At 44.6% G+C, this 21688-nt stretch overlaps 1 protein-coding gene across 4 annotated transcripts in view; it reads left to right on the plus strand.

The window, feature by feature from the left end:
- The window catches only part of LOC117601643 (Krueppel-like factor 6), a 219540-nt gene extending 202459 nt beyond the window's left edge, over positions 1–17081 (plus strand). For all 4 annotated transcript variants that reach the window (XM_076690046.1, XM_034318672.2, XM_076690047.1 and 1 more), the window contains 2 exons: positions 153–379; positions 11466–17081. In XM_076690046.1, the coding sequence (XP_076546161.1) occupies positions 153–379; positions 11466–11641 (403 nt within the window). In that variant the 3' untranslated portion in view covers positions 11642–17081. The remainder of the gene's footprint in view (positions 1–152; positions 380–11465) is intronic.
- The last annotated feature ends 4607 nt before the right edge of the window (positions 17082–21688 follow it).

Consider the following 21688-nt stretch of genomic DNA (forward strand, 5'->3'; position numbering starts at 1 on the left):
ATTAGCGATCTCTATTGATTACTCGGTAAAGATAATTATTTGGAATGAACGCGATTACGCATGTAAGCTGCTAAAGGAAATCAGTATTTTCGTCGTTGATCCGAACCGAGGCGTGAAAAGGAAAAAATGATGGAAATTGATCTTTTTTGCAGACTGATCTCCGTCACAGCGAATGGTTACCCAGCGGTCTCTGGCACGCAACATGCACATGCAGGTACAACTGCAGCTGCGACCACCGTGGCCAACAGGCACCACGCGAGAAGCCATGAACACAGTCCACCAGATACGAAGCGCAGGATACACAAATGCCAATTTCCAGGTTGCAAGAAGGTGTACACCAAGAGTTCACATCTGAAAGCCCATCAGAGGACGCACACGGGTGAGTGACAGATTTTAATTGCTGCTTATGAAACAGAAATGAACAGCCCGAGAAGTGAAAATCAATATTCACCGAAACAACGCGCGTGTCACAAATTACAAGAATAACCAAACGAACGCGACCAACATTTATCACTCTTTCCGCAATTAAGGTAAACGCATTATCAATACGATGAGTTTGGCCATTAATAAACGGGTGCACCTCTGTCTCTGCAAACGATACGTCGACGCTCGATTATTTCGCAAGCTTCACGCAACGCCGCGCCTCCTTTCTTCGCGATTCGATTAATCGTTAGTCACGCGATTATCCTCGCCGTCTGTCGCTGAAACAGATGGGAAACAATCGTGGACGTATCCCGGGAGGAGACGAGACAAATTCCCCGTCGCGTTCCCTGCCTCCCTTATCGCGGCAAATAACAATGCATAATTAATTACGAAGCTGAATTAAGGGAGCAGCCTGTTTCGGCTTATACCACGGCTCGATAGTCGAACCGGGCACAACAAGCGGATGAATGAGAAACCTAGGCAACCGTGTATCAGCCTGTTTTATTCGATCGATAAAGGAATTAACTCGTTAATATTACAATTTTAAGCATTATTGATCTCGTGTGGTGGGTTCAACGATCTCGCAAGGAATCGCTGTCTCAGAATCAGATTCGATTCCACGAAAATCCTTCGACGATAAAATATATCGTCGAATCCGACGAGTGACGCGAGCCATCAAATATTTAGATACGCGACGGGGTTTCATGTATCGCGCCGTTCATAAATTTATCTCGAAATCCCTGCCATCGTTACGTCGAATCCGCGTACCCGACACGTCCGTGTAATATCGCGCGCACAGGTGATTAACAGTGTGTACGTGGTCACATGTATTTCACGTGTATGCGTTTATTTACACACTGGCGTGTGCTCATCTGCATCGATGCACGCCGCGGGTTGTCGTGTCTACAAGAACCGCGCAGATGTGTAATTTTAGTCTCTGTATTGCTCGCGAAGGGAAAGGAAACAGGAACAGGAAGAAAAATAGACAAAGATTATTTTCTAAAGAAATTTTTAATTGAATAAATGTTTCTTAGTTCAGCTTATAAAATGAATTTCACGCGTTATGAAACAGTCTGTATAGCGAGGTGAAAAGAAAGCAGGAGAAAAGAGAAGGGAATAAAAGGGGCGTATGGGATGGGGATAGTGGGCAATAAGAGAGAGGTTGACTGGGACGCCTTCATCGTGCAGCGTGGCAGGTACGTCGGGATTGCTTCTCGCGGATCGTTAAGCAGAACTGCTAACTGCGGGATTATGCATACTGCGGGGCCCGTCCCGCAATTATGACTCTGTTATGAATTCGTCCTGACACAAGGATCCCCAGCGGGTCGGAAAGGCTGCGCCAGACGACGTCTGCGTCACGTATCGTGGCTTGCCAAACGTTTATTTCGTTGAAAACCCGCGATGGGAAATATGCTGAAAAGGACGCCAGCACGTGTGCCCGTCTCTAGCCACCCATTACTTTCCTCGTTAATTGGTTTCCCGGTGACGGATGTTCCGCCGCAATGGATTTCCAGGATTTTCCGGTTAATCGTTCGTCCGTGATCCGTGTAACGGGTTTGACGTTGACAAGGTTTCGCTTAATCCGTTTCGATCTTGTTTTCTTTCATTTCAACCGACCCTATCGATATTCAATTTCGAACGATCCTTTATCACAACCGAATAATAGTTTTAAATAACGGTATCCATTTATTTCTTTTCCTTCTACGTAGAAATTTCTTTTCTCATGACGAAACAGACGATTTTCTTTTCTCGAGGAACCTTGTGTACCGCCCTCGTCCAGATTCGAGAAGAAGGACGAGGGTCCAGGACATCCGAGACACGGAGGAAAAAGTTGCTCGAAGAAGACGGTGAAAGAGGAGTATGGGAGACGCAGAAAACTCCTGGCAAACTTTCTTACGGAGATGGAAATACCGGTATACTTTGATCTCGGTCGGTGAATCTAATTACTGGGCGGCTCTGCAAGGAGGATGAGAGGAGTGCTTGCGAAAGGAACGGGACGGAAAACGAACCGAATCGTCGAATCACGGTTAGGTACCAGCGCGGCGATCGTGTGGCCGAGTCAACATGAAGGCTCGTTACGAATTCCATCGGCGAAGTTTCCTTTCGAGGATCTTTCGGCCTGCAGACGAACAGAGCAGGTCGTTCATCCCTGACCCGCCTGGGTTCGTTCACGAGCAGATCCTTCGTCCTTCTGAAACCATCTCGAGAATCGCGCCGCACCGTCTTAACGGCGAATCGATCCGATCCGATTAGACGATTTAACCAGTCAAAGCCATCGTCTACTCTCGCTAATTCCCTCCTAACGAGCCGATAAGATGTTCGTTCTAAACAGACCGGCCGTGCTCGATGCTGATGGGATCAACCGCGACGCTATGGTTTTCAGATGCGATATCAACCTCGATAAATCGGATTTTGAACGTCTTCAAGTAGCCTCAAGTTTCACGAGGATCTATGTTAATCTTTTCTTCTTTCCCTTTCTGTGAAAAATATCCATTTTTTGGAAAGGTAATGTTGATAAGAAATATTAGCACGAAAGCGTTAAACATTTTCGAAGAAATAGGATTTGTTCCTTGTTTATCCATTTTGCCCGTCAATATCGCGTTTCAGTGATTTCTTCGTTTTTTTTGTCGGTGCAAAGCCTTTCTATACGATTTCCTCGTGGGAATCAAGCGACTATCGATCCGCTGGTCCAACAGTCTCTTACGGCAACTATACCGTGTACATTGAAGACGGGAAGCAAGGGACCAAAGAAGAAGAAGAAGAAGAAGAGAAAAAGAGAGAGATTTCCAATTACAGGGACTTTCTGTTCCGGAATTCCATTCCAAACACCATTGTTCTCGCGTCCCGAGTTGTGGACAGGACTTTGATCCCTCGAACGGAGTCCAATCGCTTCGCTGGAAACTTTTTGCAATCGTTCCCTTAGTGCCCGTTGATGGAATGTCAATATATTTGGAAAATTAACGGAACGACCGTTATTCAGTGGATTTACCCAGTCACAGAATCGATACGACAGTTTCAGCTGACGATGAGTTTACAAAGAAAGACGACTTTTGCAATTTCACGTTCCTTTACGTACGAAATGTTTCTGTTCATCGTACATATCGTCTAGCTTTTAATAAGGTTCGATAACACCCTGGTGAATCGTGGGTGGCTTGTTCTAGTTCGTCACGGATGAAATGGAATCGAATGGTCGCAAGGTCGTTCGCTTGAAAAGCAATAACCTGTCTTCCCCTTTCGTCGCGTTGATTGCCAGTCAGCTTTTTAATTGCAAGTTCGCGAAAGAGCTCAGTGATCGAGGACACGCTTTTCATCGAACGATGAAAGAGCCGCCGCGAGTTCGAAGCGATCTGAGGCGGTTTGCTCGCGCGGACGGAACGCGATTACGCAGCGAGAGGCCGGAAGTAGGTCAGCCGAAGCGCGATAATTTACCTCGGGACGCGCCTTAGAAAATGGATGGCAGTCTGCGACGTGAACTCAAACGAGATGGGAAATGAAAGCAGGGGTGAGAAATTATTTATCGCCGCCTGGCCTTGTTCCTCGTGTATCTGTACTATGTATTCGGTAAGGACCCCTTGTGTGCGTTATCTGTACGTATGTGCATTGGAACCTTTCGAATTTGTGGTATTCTTACGAAGAGAAAAAGCTGATCTTACGATTACAGAGTATTCCAGAAAATTTATTAATTTCCCGAGCTATAGATTTTGTCCGAAGGAAATCTTGTTTCGTCCAAGCTTTGTAAGGTTGCATCGAGGGATCTGAAATTGTTTCTACGATATAAGCGTCCGTTTGGCAAGCGAACAGATTGTGGTAGCTCGATTTGGCGACTCGGTGGCGGAAAAGCAAATCGGTCGCCGCTTGAACGTCGGCCCAAAATGTGTGCTGTTCCACCATTATTGGAAGCCGCTAGCTGCAGTGCATCGAAGTAATGTGATTCGTAAATAATGGCTGGAGAAACTGATCTCGGCCCACTGACTTCCTTTCCTACCCGTGCTTCTGCACATCGTCTACGTCGTTCTCGCTCGAAGCCGAGTGCATCTGCGCGATTGAACGCGTCTACTCTTGCGCTTAAACCGCAAACTCCAGTTCTGCCTCTCCTAAGTTTCCTCGGCAATCCGCCGATCGTGGCTGATCTCTCCTCTCTTTCCCATATTTCCTCTCTGTTTCACTCTTTCTGTGGCTGCTCGAGCTTTTCAGACGTTGCTGCTTTGCTGCAACCCGATACGATGTAGGTAGAACATGTTTTTTTCAAAAATTCTTCAAGGATGTCGTGTTGATGAACTTTTTTCTAACCATCTTTGAGATGCTCCTCTTCGAGCAACCTTCTGCTTTTGCCGCGCATCAATATTCAAACAATATCCCCCTGTTGATTAATTCACCGTTCGATTATTCCGCAGCCTCTCACGGCCAGAACGATCTTTAAATACTTAAACTCGTTATCAGCATGCTCTATTATTCTCGAAATAATCTTGTCGAGACGGTATATTATTTACAAGGAAGTTTGTTCGCTGGCAGGTTATAGTTACCGGTTCTCCCGACGCCGTGTACACGTGCGCGCACCCGCACTTAACCGCGCGTGGCCACGCGGACTACATATTGATTCGCACCTCGGGCACTGTTCGAAACACGTTCGAAACACGCGCCGAAGTTAGAAACCGCCCGCACTCTTCCCGGTCGACGGAGCCTCGCGTCGGCAGCCCGGCACCGCAAACAATTGGAAACGTCGTCAAAGTTCTCGGTACAGTTGACAGCGAAACCGCAGTTCACAACACGAGAAACGTGCTATCTCCTAACCGTAGTCGATACTACCAGGACGGAAACAAGCAGCCAAGAACCGACGGTACATGAAACACGCGTTGCACACGAGTAAGAAAACCGCGCGCTTTGTTATCGATCTTCGAACGATACTTGGACCTTCTGTTAGCTTCTCATTGACGTTTCCACAGCAGAATTTCCGTGTTACCGTACACTTATATTATATCCTTTAATAGATTTTATATAACAACTATAGTTAGGCTTGTTCGAGAACCAAGAAATAATCGCAGTAGTATGTTTTAATAATGGTCAGACGTGTCGCGTCTACGAAGCATTAAATCCCATTTTTGAAAGTTACCGCCCATTAGATAGTTTCTTTCATTTAGAATTCACATCTCGTTCACATTTTCAGGTGGTTCGCTTTTGATGAATCTATAAAATTAATCGTGTTCTACTTTCGACGCGTTTGAAACGCGTTCGTAAAAATCTATAAAAGGAAAAGCCTCCTTTCCACGTTTTTCGCTAAAAAGCTCGTGAATGTTAATTCTTCCATCCTTCGAACGAATCGATTTTTCCTTCCTTTCACTAGCGCAGCATCCAGGCAAAAGGTTCGAACGTTTTATTTCCAGAGGGAAACGTTCCCGTTTCCCAAAGCGAACGCCGTGACCTTCCTTAAAACAAATACCTTTCACGCTTTTCTGCTCGGCAGTATGGTTATTTCTTTACGGTGGAAATTCCGTTTCATTTTTCATTTCTATCGGCCAACCTTCATATTTTAGTATACGACCACTGTGTGTATCCCGTCGTTCCGGCACAAAATTTGTCCCCTTTCAAAGCGACTGCGAATCCTCACGGTTCCCTGCAAAATTTTTCTCGATCCAACCACCCGCTCTATCGAGGGTGAGACGGGCTTTGACAATGCCGTCTCTCAAGTAGAATGGCGGAGGAAAAAAATATAAAACCTTCCTCCCTGTCGACGAACACAGTCGTATTTTGGGAACCCTTCGTTTCATGGGAAACGTAAATTCAGGCCAGCACCGCGAACGATCTATCACGTGGACTTACAAGACAGCTATTTCGCAATTTCGAACAACGCGCGTTGCTCGTTTCATTAATCCGTTCGGCGAACCCATGGAATTTTTGTTCGATTAGGATTTTCCGTGTACACGTTCGTGCAGAGAGAACATAATAAAATTTGTTGCATATCGAAGAATCCTTAGCCTGTGGAAAACGTGACAGAAAGTTGTAAAATTGTCACACGTAGAAATACGAGTACGGAAATAAAAAGGTCGTTCACCCTGCTGCAATGGCTGTCAGGACAATGTAGAATTTTTCTTTGCGGTTCTGACAAAGTTTTCCTTTTCTTACACGTTCAGTCGAAATTTTCGCAAGAGGTACAGGACGTTTTCTTTTCTACCTCCTTGTTCAACGAACAACATTCTACCGGAACGAATTTCTATTGTGGAAAATCTTGAGAGAGGTAGATTTAACGAGAAAGTCCAAGGTAATTATCTGGCACTAATTTGACTCTTTTGAATGAATAAAAATCATTATTGATCTTTCGTGGAAAACTCTTTTACTCGTGAGTTCTCAATTTCGCATTGTTGAAAGTTGAAATATGTAGTTCGTTTGTTAAAGAAACGAAATCTTTTTGGTAATTTTTTTTACCGAGTATAAAGTATTTTTAGACGTTTATGTAACTTTGATCAAAGTCCATTGAAATGCATTTAGTTCTCCACGAAACGGGTTCCAGGTAGAAATTAAATTCTATTAAGTTCCCGTTAATTAAGAGTTCCATTTCTGTCGCGAAGCCGGTTCCACGAGGGATTCGAACCGATAAAATTCCACCAACCGTCTTGTATCGACTTCGTTTGATTCCTGGCAACACTGTTTGACACTTTCCGTCTACGTAGCATCCAATGTAAACGTAGATCCAGCTCCTGGAAGATATAACGTGCAACCGTTCGTAGAAAACTCGGTGTTTCCACTTGAGCGTTCAAAGAAGCGCGAGAAAATTTTTACTTCTACCACGAATCGAATTTCCGAGCGAAATTTTCAGACGTACGGTATTTACGATAATTCTAATCCTACAATTTGTATGCGATTTCGAAATCCCTTTCGAACGCCGCGTTTATACGTGTACGGAAAATATAAACCACAGATACAACTAGCAACTGCAAAATTATACAATGATCGTATCGAAACGGTTTGCAAATTTTCAAATGCCGGTTTTCGACGTGCAAGCGAAAGGCTCGTAAAAACAAAACCACCGCAATGACGGACCGTATACGTAAAATCGTTCCAAGATTTCCGAGCGATTCGTTTCCTCTTGGAGCATGTCCATCGGAATATCCAGCGATCGAATCTCTCCCACGTCGAAACTGTAAAAAATTTTACTCCTCCTGAGCGAATTCCCGGGTCGGGAAACTTTCCAGCCCTTCGTACTTGCCGCAGTCCGCACGATCTGTCACGCGGATCCGTGGAAAAAGGACCAAGGTATTAGACGCGTTTCCCCGCAGGAACGTTTCTCGTGACGAAACGTGTCCGGATGTAAAAGGGCCGGAGTGCCGTGCGACGGAATCCTTGGCCATAAATTCCGCTTGTCCAATCCGTACGACGACATGACGGAAGGTGGCCTATACATCGTCGCCGGCGACGGACTTAATAAAATGCAAAGACGACGAGCACACGTTTGCCGGGGACGGACTGACATATCGACGCAATACCGACCCACTCAGACCTCTCGAGGAACGTCAGATGGAAGGAAGGACATAGAAAAATCGTTCGAGTGCCGGTGAACGAAACCAACCAGCCACTTCTAGCTTCCTCGACTGTCCTCGTCCATCGTTCTGTTTCTACTCGATCCGCTACGAGTGTGTTGGAAAATTTATAGAGAATGTGTGAATAAAACGCAGCACCCCCGGACGAAAGGGAAAATTTCTTCTACAAAGAGAAATGTAGAGGGATAGTTTGCGGAAATAGTGAAAATTACAAAAGAAATATGCGCGAGTAGTCACCCTTATACTACTATCAACCCTATGCAACAAATAACCCTGGCGCCGCCAAACAATGGCGCATCATCCCTCTTTAAACAGGAAGAAATTACGTCGATTTCTCGAAGCGTGTATACGTATAAAGGCAGGAAATAAACAGCAGGCTGATATTCATCCGAAAGGAAGACGGGGATGTTGGCGGAGGGGGCTATCGTTCATAGCAACGTTCGTTACGGCTTCGAAAAGGGGTTGGACGAGGGAGGTGGGGGCACAGGTTAACACTTTAAGCCGTCCTGTTTAATATGGCTTTATTACGTAGGTGGTAACGAACCGCCGGGAGGCCATTATGCGGCGATAAAATGCGCAACGCACGATGCACCCACACAACCACTACCACTCGGTCCGTCCACCTGGCCCGTGTTTCTCTCGTAACACGCACACTCGCCGGCCCTGTACTCGCTCGTTTCGACACGCACACGCGTCCAAGTTGACTGACCCACGCTTCGTTCGACGCGTACAACCCGCTCGTGGACACACCGGCTGCGGTCGTTCGCCGCGTTACGCAGTCACCATGGTTACTCAAAATTCAATTTGCCTTTTCGATGCGATCCACGCACCCATCCACCCGTGCCCGACCACTGATTTTTTTTTTCCTTCCTTTTCTTTCCTCCGCTGTCGGTTTAATTGCACGTGTAACTGGTACCGTTGATTTTTTTTTCTCTAACTCGCTTCGACCCTAGGCGATTTTCAGTATCGGCCCTACACAAGGGGATGGTTCGAGGCATTGGCTTGTGGAGAATGGTGGGAAAGGTAGGAATGGAAGGTGGAATATTGATCGGGGAACACTAATGTCCTAATAATGAGAGTGTATAGATGGAGATAGGGGGTTACTGTATAAAGTTGGAGGGTGTAGATACAGGCGAGACCGTCCCGTTAATGAGAGTGTAATGGGACAGCGATCGCGATATCTAGTTATTTTGAAAGACACCCATATTCTACCTTTTTCCATTCAATTTTTTTTTTCTGGAACACCGGACAGAGGCGAGCGATGCGAATTGAATAAATTATTCCAGAAATAATATAAGTGAATAAAGGTAAAATACGGGATCTCTGTTTCTTCGTGATTTTACTCTAATGCTCCACTTCGAAGCGTATCCGAAGTAGAAAAGAGTCGCATTATAGACAGACGGTGCTCTTTGGACCATTCAACCTCCGGCTCTATCAATATTTCCCGGCTGTATTTAAAAAAAGAGCTATAGACTGTCCCAGATTCGCTCGGCGTACTGCTATAATCCACAGTTCCCGACAAACACCGTGGAAACTCGGTGTTTTAGGAACACGGTTGTGTGCAGTGGAACGTAACAGGGATCATGCTCGATTTAAAGAACGTTCTGAATACCTGGGGTTCCATCTATCTTGAGCGAACGTTTCTGAAATGTCAACAAGTACAACACATTATAGACCCATGTACAAACACAAGTTTCATTTCTCTTCGATGTTCCATGCACTCGATAACAATTTTTTGGTATATTTGTTAGCGGAATGCAACGGACAAAGTTTGTATTCGCTGCAGCATCGAGTCCCTTTCACTTCATCCTGACTGAGCACGGCTTATCTTCGTCTTTCACGGAATTCCTGCCAGCCTGATAGCGATTCCTAGCCATGCAACGTGAAAGTGACGCTCATTCGTGCCACCATTTCTCTGGTGTCCTCGAACAGGAGGGATGGTTCGCTTAAGAAGATGCACGAGACGGCGTGGATGTCGTATTTTCCGGAAAACTCGTGGCTTCCCGAATGTCGGGTATCTTTGTCGAAGCAGTCAGAGGGGTTAGGGGTTGAATTTGGTTATGCGCCGCCACGTTCGAGCTGGATTTGTCATCGTCACCTCAGCCACGAATTCGAAGCTCTTTGAAAAAGACCGGATCTCGTGAAGGTTTTCTCCGAACAACTTCGAAGAAAGAACGAAGAGGAGTATGAATTTTTTCAATCCCTTCGTGATACCTGAAGCAAACGTCGTTTAGAAGAATTTCTAGCCTACCACGCGACGATAAACGCCCACATTGGTCGCTACATCTTACTCTTTTCTTCCTTTTTGATTCATTAAGTTTACAACGGTGCGATGTAGATGTGAAACGTTTTACACCCGGTTTTATACGATCGTTTATATTGCTTTATCCTAGCGGTTGTCATTACGCGCTCTTTTATTCCGGTTTTTATGAAAGACCAAGACGTACCAGGGGCTGATTACAGCGCAAGATACATCGAGCGAACGTTGCGCCGTTACCGTGTAACGAAACGCTTCCAATTCTACCGCTTTAAAGTCCGTCGTGAAACGTCTCCAAAGCTTTATCCCCGATCGTTCGACTTCCAAATCCTCCGCAATCTCCCAACTTGTCTTCCAAAATCTTCACCTGTCACTAAATCCGCAAAGACAAAGTCCCGAAGTTTTTCAAGCCTTAATAGCAGGCTTTGGGATATATGCGACTTCGCGAAGTCCTTCAAGACTTCGTTCTCCAATTTCAACGCTATTTTATTTATATTCAAGGCGGTTTCACTTAGAACTTTCTCCCTTTGCGATTTTAACCCTTTCAAACGCGACAGGAGTCTCGTATATCGACCCCTGTTTTTTCATCCTCCTATGCTCTTTTTTTTTATTTACGGTGCAAAGTTCTGCCAGGTTTGTTAACCTCGACGTCGAAGCGCCACAGGTGGTGATCCTGCATTTTCTGTTCCGTAACGCGAGTCTCATCAACGTCAGCCACTTTCCATATTACCGAATAGATTATTTACGGGTTAATAATACGCTACCCCTTTCCCTCGATCATCCCTTGGAAAGCGTGGCGCACACGTGCCGTCAGAGAAAGTCGACGGGCCACCTTCAGCCCGTCGCGTTTTATCGTCGATCCAGCACCCGTAGCCAAGAGAATTTTATATACCTCGGTCAGGTTTTAGTAATTTTAAGGGTAGACGCGCGTGCTCGGAACAATAAAATCCCCCCCTTCCGTACGGAGGTGTACGAAGCCGGATCCTCGTGCATTGTGTCGCGGAATATCGGCCGGTTATGAACTGGCTGCTGTTCACAAAATTTATTACACTGCCCCGAGCGATAACGTTAAGCGCTATCCCTGTTGCTTTTTATTGTTAATCACCGTTTGACACCGTCCTTCGGAGATTTTATACAGACGTTGCTGCTGCGTTCGTTAGTTTCACCTTCGGCTGTTAATTGCGAACAATCCTTTTATTACTCGACGGATTTTCGCGAACTCGTTTAACATTGGAGTTGTTTTTCTGTTTCAGGAGAGAAGCCATACAAGTGCAGCTGGGAGGGTTGCGAATGGCGATTCGCGCGTTCCGACGAGCTGACCCGCCATTACCGCAAGCACACCGGCGCGAAGCCGTTCAAATGCCGGCACTGCGACCGATGCTTCTCTCGCAGCGATCACCTAGCCCTCCACATGAAGAGACACGTGTAATCGATCCTCTCCGCCAGCGGTCCTCCACACTAGCAACAGTCCAGGACCGACAGACGAAGCTCCTTCCTCCCCGAGGATCTCCAAGCCCGAACGGGATCCTCGTGATCGCGTTTCTTCCATACCGATGCACCCGACGAAACACGCGGCAAACCGACCTCGATCATCGATCATCGACCATCGACGATCGTAACGACGCGTCATTTTAGCGTGGCCGTTTAAAGCCACGTATTCGTCGGGATAACGATCATTCGACATCCGACGGCTTACCGTTTGCAGCAATGATCGATGATCAACGATATAAACGGTGGAGAACGTTCACTTCCGGTGGGCCGGTTGTTCTCCAAGACGAACAAGAACCGACCGGACAAGTTTGACGTTCCGTGCACATCGATCGACAGATTGCAATGGGAAATTGCAACCGGCACCGCGTGCTCCTCTCCTCGTTGATCGAGACGAGTTCTTTCGTCGGAAACACGGAAGAAAAAGTTTGCCACGGGGCTCGAAGTACGACCGACGGTACTTATCAAGCGAGACAGGACGGCAAAATATAAAAGACAACCAGTACCAATTCGATCAAACGAAGCCTCCGGGATGAGTGGCTTGAAAACAGCGTGACTCTCGCTCGAAGAGTCTCGTCCGGGACGTTAATCACTGCCAATTCACTAAATTCTAAGGTCAACGCTGTACCGTCGGGACACTTTGAGCCTGGTCGAGGACGGGGAAGGAGCGAACGGGACACAGGTCGGTTCTTTCAGCGACAACGGTGCACGACTCGCGTAGAATCTTGTAAGTCGTCTGCCTCTCGTAAAACGGTCGAATTCTCGAGATCCATAAAACTGAAATAATCGTGAAAATAAAAAAAAACAGTAAGTGTACGAAAATTCTATGGAACAGGATAGCGAGCAGACGATGCATCAAAGGCGTCGCGACGATGTTCGAATGAAAATCAAGGAATCCCGATTCGCGAGGACAATAACACGATGTCTGTCGGTGCCAAACGTTATTTCCTTCCCCCCTTGTTTCCTCTTTCTCTCTCTCTTTTCTCTAACGCGTGTATGTGTATACCGTTCAAAACACACACTCTCTCTCCTTCTCACTTTTCCCAGCGAACGGGGCTGTTTCGAAGAAAACCGCTCGTCAGTTGAAAACGTGTACGACGCTTTTGAGCCTCGATCCTACGACGACGAGCAATAATCGAAATTGTGTTCGCGAACGAACGGGACCGTGGAACCGCGAAGGGTCGTCAAAGGGTCGGGGGAAGGGTTACGGAGGAGTAGGACGCGTAATTGAATACGTGATTTCGGCCAGTTTCGACGAAGGCAAAGTTTACCGTGCCGTACGCTAATCCCGAATTTACAGTACGAATTATATTCGCCAGGCTCCTCCCTTCAACCCGTTTTCCCCTTCGCTCTGTTTCTCACCCCCTCCCCTGTTTCTTCTCGCGTCCCCGTTTTTACCACGTCCGCGAACCAACGACGATTCGACCGTTTTAGCATCGCGACATCATCGCATCGAGTGATTTTTAAGGAAGAAAGAGCCGCGTCCCTTCGCCACAAGTTCGAAGGGTGATCCACGACATCGAAGAAGACAATGATCCTCGTTTGATGAGCGCAGCGAATCGAATCCCAGTCCCGATTAAATCTTTATTCCTTAAAAATTCGACGGAACAATGCTTGTTTCGTAGTGGCGCGCGTCCTATGGTTTTTCAAACGGACAAATCTGACTTTGTACTTTTGTACGATTGCTTTCTTTAGGCAATGTTTCTAATCTTCGTTTTACGCTTCGCGTGGTCGACGAACCGCGCGGATAAGGGCGAGGGGTGGCGACGATATCGGGGGCTGACGGGCGAGACTCATGTCGGAGGCTCAACAGAAATAAATGATATAAATATATAAATATAATATATATTTTTTAATATTCTCGTCTTACTCACCGAAACAATATATTATTAATACGTAAGTGGACAAAGTATAAACGGGCAACATTCCGCACAAAGCTCTAGAACCGTTTCCACGCGTCGAACCCGTTCGATCCGACCGCGCCACCCCCTCTCGTACTCGCGCGAACCGGATGGCAGACGGCGACCGTTCACCACCGACACTCTGCGTCTCTCGTACGTTAAACTTCCGGTCGGAAGACACCGTTGTCTCGTTTGATCATCGATTAACCGCGCGACGTGGCGGTACCGAAATTCACGCAGGGGGTAGAAACAGGAGACGGGGGGATTAAAGTGTAATAATCATCGATAAGAAAAACGTTAAGTATTCGTCGACGACGACACCGTAATGGTAACGCGGCGATAAGTTACCCGACGATGTATCCGGGGACTGAACGAAACGAAAGGATCCGTAGATCGCTCATCGAACGAATGGTGAACAAAATAGAGTAGTAGTAAAATATAGTTAATAACGTTAAGGGGTAAATGTGAGAGAGATAAGAGAAACGAAATGGAAGGAGTTTACCGCTTAAGAAGACTAATCTTACCTGAAGACGCTTTAGCGTACAGATACAGCCGCCGGTGCTGGCGAGCGAAGATTTAAACGAAGATTTAAAGAAAAAAGTAAATACAAAAAAAAAAACAAAGAAAAGCAAAAAAACAAGATAATGAAACTAAATTTTAAATGTTCAGTGGCCAAATAAATTAACTGATAACGCACGTAGAACGTAAAACGATACCGTACCTACTTGTAAGTAAGCCTGACTGACTGACGAGAGCGTAGACGCGGTTCTCGCGCGTGTGGCTGCGTTTTGTATGCGTGCGACAAGATAATTCGATGTTTGTGCACCTGTATATCTCTTTAGTTTTCTTTTTCTTTCTTTGCGTCAATGCATGGGGGTGCGTCGAGGTGCGTGACGTGAGCGAGTGACCGTCTTATTTTTTTTTTTCTTTTTCCTTGCGAGAATGTGCTCCAAATTGAATCGGGATCGGGATCGATATCGGGGTTGGGGGTGGGGCTTCGAGAAATGAAAAAAAAAAAAAACGCATAAACGAATCCATTTCGAGGGAGATCTAAAGAGATAGAGAGAAAGAGAATGAGAGAAAAATTAGAAAGAGTGTGTGCGATAGAGAAATAGCAAAGAACACTAAGTTTGTATATTGTGCAATTTTTGTCAGTGTTTCATTATTTGTTACCATGTTCACGGATAACTATAAATAAAGTAAATATATATATGCAGCATTTACAAGAACTTAGGATAAGGAGGATAACGAGAGCCAGATGTCTTTTTGATAGCCATATATTACGAGGTATCGTGAGGCGGCCCTTCCAGGACGCCCCGAACACTCTTCTTTCTCTATATTTTTGTTCTTTCTTTTCTTTTCTTTTCTTTGTCTCTGGTAGGCGAGGTGAAACGAGGATACGAAAACGGTGCTCGTCGCTCGATCACGACGATCTCTCGTTACAAGGACCCGTCCTCGTCTTCGTCCCGATCGTTTCGCCTGCAGGGGACGAAACGAGCCACCCTCCAGTTCCGTTCGAGATCGACAAATCCGGAAACAATCTTTGCCCTTCGTCCCTTCGCGACTGAGAAAATTGCTTCTTCCAGCTCGCAACGTACGCGACGATGATCACGAGCCGAAAAGAAAAAGTTACTCGAACGGCGACGACGACGGTGACAAAGTGAACCATCGAGTTCGATAAACGATCGATCCTCGCGATCGCGACGAGCTTTTTCCCGCGTTTCCATCTCGGCAACCAACGAAACCCTGTAGATATATAATATACATATATATATATATATATATACATAACGAACGATCGAAATGCAACGCGAGTGCATTGTTTTCAAGCTCGGTACGCGACGGAAAATTATGGAAGAATAATGAAACTAAGAGAAGAGAGATGACGTGAAAAGCGGACACCTTAAGAACTAATAAATGGTAGTTAAAAGTTTAGTTAGATAGATGGATAGCTAGACCGTTAGATAGACACCTTTAGATAGGCAGATAAATAGATGAACGGAGAGAGGAAAGGAGAAAGAGAAGAAAGAATGATTAAAAAGAGGTGGGATTGGGGGGGGGGATTTAAAAGAGTTATTATATAAAAGAAAAAAAGTCTATAAATATAGATAGGTGGATATACATAGATAGAGATGTAAGTACCTAAGAGAAAAACTCTAAAGGAACCTTTTAGAAGAAGTTGTATCGTTGTACGAGGTACGATATGTGGACATAAGTGTTTTATGATACTCGCGTACAATAAGGTCGAGGCGAACGATGAGAAACGGAATGAAATTTCATGAAACTGAAAAGCTGAACAAGCGGGCAACGAATGAAAACGGGAAAGGAAATGGGAAAATGTAGACAGATCGCGGCACCGATCGTAACTGTATTTAATTGTGGTCTAAGCTATTTTCAGTCACGTTGTATAGTAATTGTAAATTACAGGATTTTTCAATGTATGATAGGGAACAGCGTGAATGAACGAATGATGGCACGAAAGTGGGAGGAAGGAATAATTAGCTTTGTGCGTTAAACGAAGATTTTCAAAAAGTTGAAAACGAACATTTTAGGCGAGGTACGATTGAGTTAGGTAAAAGTGGAAAATTGGGAAAGAGGAGAAGAAAGTTTTCTTGTTTCTCGATAGAATGTCTCAGTAGACGATCGGTTTCTAATTCCGTGAACGGAGAAAGAATTTCGTTGCTAATCGGAAAGCGACGATGTCTAATTGAATCAACGATTAATTGCCGCGACGTAACACCACCATTCATGGAATTGCGGAAAAAAGACGCTTCGGGGAAAAGATAGTTTACGTAAATTGTTTCCCCTCGATAGTTTCTAACTTTTTTACAAACTAACGCGTACCGATTTCGAATTTTACTACACTCCTCGTTGAATTGATTTTCCAAAAGAGGAAAAGGATACGAAACGGGGAGGAAATTTAAAGCACTACGAATCGAACTGATTTAAAGCACTAACGTTATTTTTAGGGAATTACGTCTTTAGGAGAGATTTAAATTAAATATTGAGAGGGGTTAATGATTAGTAGACTGTGGATTTTTATGCAAATATATTTTCTTTCTCCGAATAATTAAAAGTATCGCTTTAATTTTACATGTTTTACAAATTCGACACAAGTTGTTTCATTTTCACGTATATATCACGTATGTTTTACATTACACTTCTTATGTTACAAGCGTATAAAGTTCCGCAGTCTAGTGATTAGTGTAACCGCTAAGGGTGTGAAGATTTCCGCGTGATGAGAATTTTCGTGTGAGTATGAGAGCGCGAGAGTTGTCTGAAAGTTAGGAGGAGAGAAAATAAGAAGAAGAAAAGAAAAATGAAAACGTGTGAGGGCTGCAACAGAGAGGAAAGGTAAAAAGCGAGGCGAACAGAGTTGCGAGGTACCTAAATTTTAAAAAGTGACCTTTGGCATTTAAAGACTTTTAAAAATCGTGCAACGAGTTAAATAAAACAAACAAAAAAAAAAAATAAAAAAAACAGAGGGCGCCGCGTATTAAGGGGCGTCCGTCCTTCTCCGTGTCTAATTCATTCTTACATGATGCACGCACACAACAAGAAATAAGGAACCGGGTACACACGCACATACGGAAAACACTTCCACTGGGGTGATATACGTTCATCTCTTCATAAAAAGAAAAAGAAAAAGTAAAACACTGCAACGATAAACTCATACACGCACAGTCCGTACGCAAAATGACGCGTCTTGATCTCGTCACGAAACAGAACAGGAAAAATCAAGGATAACAAGAAAGGGAACTCGATACAGGTGAAAGAAGAGGGTTGAAATTCGATTACGATACAGAGGGTAGAGGTAGAACGAAGCTTGAAGAGAGGGCAAACAATGCATTCCGTTAGAAACTCGCTTTTCACGAGGCACGTAACAACCAACGTGAAGATTCGAAACGACGAATTATCGCATCGTTGGTGTGCCTGAAGGCCTAACCAGAATAAATCGAACAATCTTGGCCGTGATTCGAACTTCGGGCTAGTCACCGCGAGATCGACTCTCCCTTTGAGTCGCAACAGCAGAATTCAACAGAAAAGATAAAGGAACAGATAGTAATAATGTGACTGTTTTCAGGTTGGGGAGAGATCATCTTGCGGTACGAAGCCGAAATCAATCTAAAAAACAAAAACGATCCAACAGTCACCGCATAGTCACTGTCGTCATCCAACACAATTCATGGTAGGGTAATAACAGTATTTTTAGGGATTTTATACAGGCATACGACCGCGAATCTGTTTTAACCACGATTAACTGTCGATTATTGACGTTTCTTCTTGTACGTAAAACGAACGGTGTGTTTTCATTATTAGAAGTAATTACATTTACAGCGAGGAGTGAATAGGTGGGCGCGCGAGTGATCAGTTTTTTTCTTGTCTATGAAAACGAGCGTGTGATTGGAACGAGGAAAAGGTGGGAATGATTGCGGACAAAGTGAAAGTCGAACGAGAGATCATTTCCGACCTCGTTTTGTCTACACATCTCTATTTGTATAATTGTGAATAATTAACATATTATGATAATGTGATTTATTACGTGTGATCCTTCGAGCGTGAAAACGTGAAGAAACATTAAACAAGTATTTTGTATAACGACAAAAGTTGAACGAACGATGAAATAACTGAAATTGAAAGGAAAAGAAAATGTGAGAAATAGTAAGTTAGAGAAAGAAAGACAGAGAGGGCGAGATTAAGCGAGTGAAGAGTCTTGTAATCGCAGCTTTCTTTACCGTCGGGGAATAAGATTATAATAAACGAAGAATGCGCTTCAGCAGTCGTCGCTCCTTTCTCTCGACGTCGTTTCTTCTTCTTCATCTTCATCTTATTCTACTTTTTTCTTCTTCCGTCGATGCTGTGTTCTGCTGCTTTCTCATCTCGGGGTGATCGATACCCCTGGAAGCAGAAAAACTAAATTATAATTCTAAAAAACGTAAAATAGAATTTTGATTACGGGAACATATATTCAGTGAACGATTTCGAGCGAAAATCAAACGTTTCAGTGCGTTATCCTGCTGCTTCAGCATTCTGGAGGTTATCGATCACCTCGTCGAGAGGAACATCCCTCGACACCGCTCTTCTTGGGGCTGTCCAACGAAAATCGAGCCAACGAACCATCTCTGGGACCCCGTCGATATATCCTGCCCATGTATTCCATAGGTTGCTTCTGCAAACACGTGGCAATGTCGATTGCACCCACACGTACACACGGGGATCGTGTAGCTCGATCTGTAGCGTGTACAACAGCCATTTCGTTTCGAAACGAGCGCGATTAAGCGGGTACACGTTTTTTAAATTTACGCGAAATAGTCGCGGCACGGGTTGGCCGGAAACGGGGTCTCGTCGTTCGAACGGTCTCGACGCTGGATTTCAACGAGAAACGATACGTATTGTATACGATTTACCAGGGAAACCTGTCCTTCGAACGACTCGTATCGAAGAGGGAAAGATAAATAAACGGATCGAACCAGGAAAAGGCAGGAGCAAAAACGGGCTGGAGAAAAGAAAGAAAGAAAAAAAAAAGAAAATATCCTTCCAGAGTATCGGGACTAATTTACTAATCGCGACTTCCAGACAGTCGAGAACTTTGCGCTGATTTCAAACTCTCTCGAAGACTCGACGTTTTGTACAATGGATTAGCGAGAACTCGTGTAACGAGTCCAGTAGGTGATCACATGTGATATTTGTATCGGCTATTATTATATAAATATATATATATATGTAAATGTAAATGTATAATTAGAGTATTCCGTTAGGATTACCGATAGTAGTTAGGTGGAAAGAAAAAACTGAGAAAATATGATCAAATCGTGAAAGAGAGAGAGAGAGAGAGAGCGTGTGAGGGATGAACGAATATTGAGCCCCATTTTTAAACATCGTTCCCGCAAAAAAAAAGAAAAAAAGAAAAATAAAAGCACTGTACGAAATAAACATCGAGCGAAGAAAAACGAAGGGTTCTCCCTTTGAAACGACGAGTGCTCTCGTTTCGTGATCAACGCCTAATTACTCTTTATACGTACGCAGGCCTACATGCCGATTCCAAAAAGGACACGCGAGATTCAACGAGGAAAAGATGGATAGGGAAGTGGCACGAAACGTGTGCAAGATACTTTGGCAGGAATAGACGAACCACAACAATAACAACAACAGACTCGCCTCGAAAGTCTTCAAGCACGAGATACTGTAATTTTCTACCACGTTCGTCGGTTGTTCGGGATTTCGAAGGAATCGAACCCGAACACGGCAGCAGAGCCGAGAAATATTTATCAGTTGCGTCCTACAATCGACTGATACACCCTTACTCGTGTTACCCTGCGACCCTTGAAATTGTCTGGTAAAAGTTACTACCACCCTCTTTTCTGATCCCTCTCTAAGAAAATATTCATAGACGTTCGATTTTTGCTCCTCGAAAGGTTGCCAGCTCCGAGTTCCAGTTAACCCTGATAGAGTCCTGTAAGGTACAAAAATTCCTTATCCTTCTGTGAGTTTCTTTAAACGCGTTGACCGCTGCAGTGAAAAGGGTCCGCGTATGGTCAGACGCGCTAATATTATCGACCGCCATCAGCATTCCTTTTACTTTCTTTCTAGTTACCGTGTTATGTATCAATTTAAAAACTGGCAATTTCGTAGCAGATGTAGATTATAAAAGTTTGTAAAATTTTCTGGTGATTCCAAAGAGCATTGAAAGTTTGAATCGAACGTCCATGATCCCTTATCGAGGCCCAACAGCCCCATTGGGTAGGAAAGCGAACCATGAACGACTGACGGAGGGATAAAAACGAGCTAACCAATCAACAGCTCCACATTCGTACGTCTAATTCTTTCCTTTCTTCTTCTACTTCTTCTCCTTCTTCTCTTTCTTCTTGTTGGTTCTGCAGTTCGTTTCCAACTTTCGTCGAGAAAGAAAAAGGAAATCTCTATCCGACGATCGATTGAAATACGAGGAAACGAACAAAGAGCTAAGAAGATTCGTGTATGAGAGAAAGATCGCGACTGCGTGCACGTGAAAAGAACAAAGATGTACAAAGAAGCTTAAAGATCGCAAAGACGCGTTGGCGTACCGGGTGTGTGCATGAAAAGGGGTGTAATATCTCGTGGTAGCGGCGTGTCGAGAATCAAAGCAGTTTAATAGATAAGAGAAAGTGTACACGGGGGTAGAAGATAAAAAGAAGATTCGGAAACGAAGAAACAAAGATAAAATGTGCGTGCGAATTGTTTCTTACGACTGCTTTGCGCGGTAATTTTTACGAAAATTATTTACCCTAACGCGGGGAGCCTTGATTGCTATCATTATATTATCGATATCGCTGCTACAATTAAGAATTGTAACAACCCTTACTCTTTATCGCATTGTTCTTTATCTTTTGAACGTTACCCTTCGTTTCATTCGTTCACTGTACAAAAGCGAAAGCAACGACGAGCCGGGCGATTTGAACTCGGCTCGCGAGCTTCGAAGCGGATCATCACCTGTAAAGACGACGTTACGCGTCGATTTCCGATCGATACCGGACCACGATCGATCGATCGATCGAGTATATCGAACGTTAGTGTACGATGCGGAGGATGGCTCGACGTTGACGAGAGAACGTTCTTCCTGCCCGCTTTTGCGATCGAAACGTTTTTAATTCGATGTGTGCACGAATATCGCTGAACGATCGATGGGAAACGCGACAATCGATGGACGACGGATCGATGGAAATATTTTCAGAGTGCATTCACGCGATTGTAACACGGTCGACAGGGACGATACTTTATTTTTATTATTTTCATAAAAGTCCCTTTGGCTGATCGCAACTTTCTTCTGCGCTCTGGAAAGAAAGAAGAAGACGAGAGATAGATTTTACCTTCGAGACGATGTCCTCTCACAGCGCGGTTCCCATCGATTTTAATAATTGTTGTCCGCCTAGAAATGATTTTTGCGTAAACGAATGGCGCACGCTTCTTTACTCGGCTAACGGAGCGACCGGGTCGGCCGCGCTTTGTAAATAATTAATTAATAAACAAATTTCTCATCGTGCTTGAGTGAGCTTGCTTTTACAACACAGAAGTCCTCCTTCAGTGCGTCACCGATCGACGCGATCTTT

This window comes from Osmia lignaria, chromosome 9 (assembly GCF_051020975.1).
Source record: "Osmia lignaria lignaria isolate PbOS001 chromosome 9, iyOsmLign1, whole genome shotgun sequence".
NCBI classification, from domain to species: domain Eukaryota; kingdom Metazoa; phylum Arthropoda; class Insecta; order Hymenoptera; family Megachilidae; genus Osmia; species Osmia lignaria.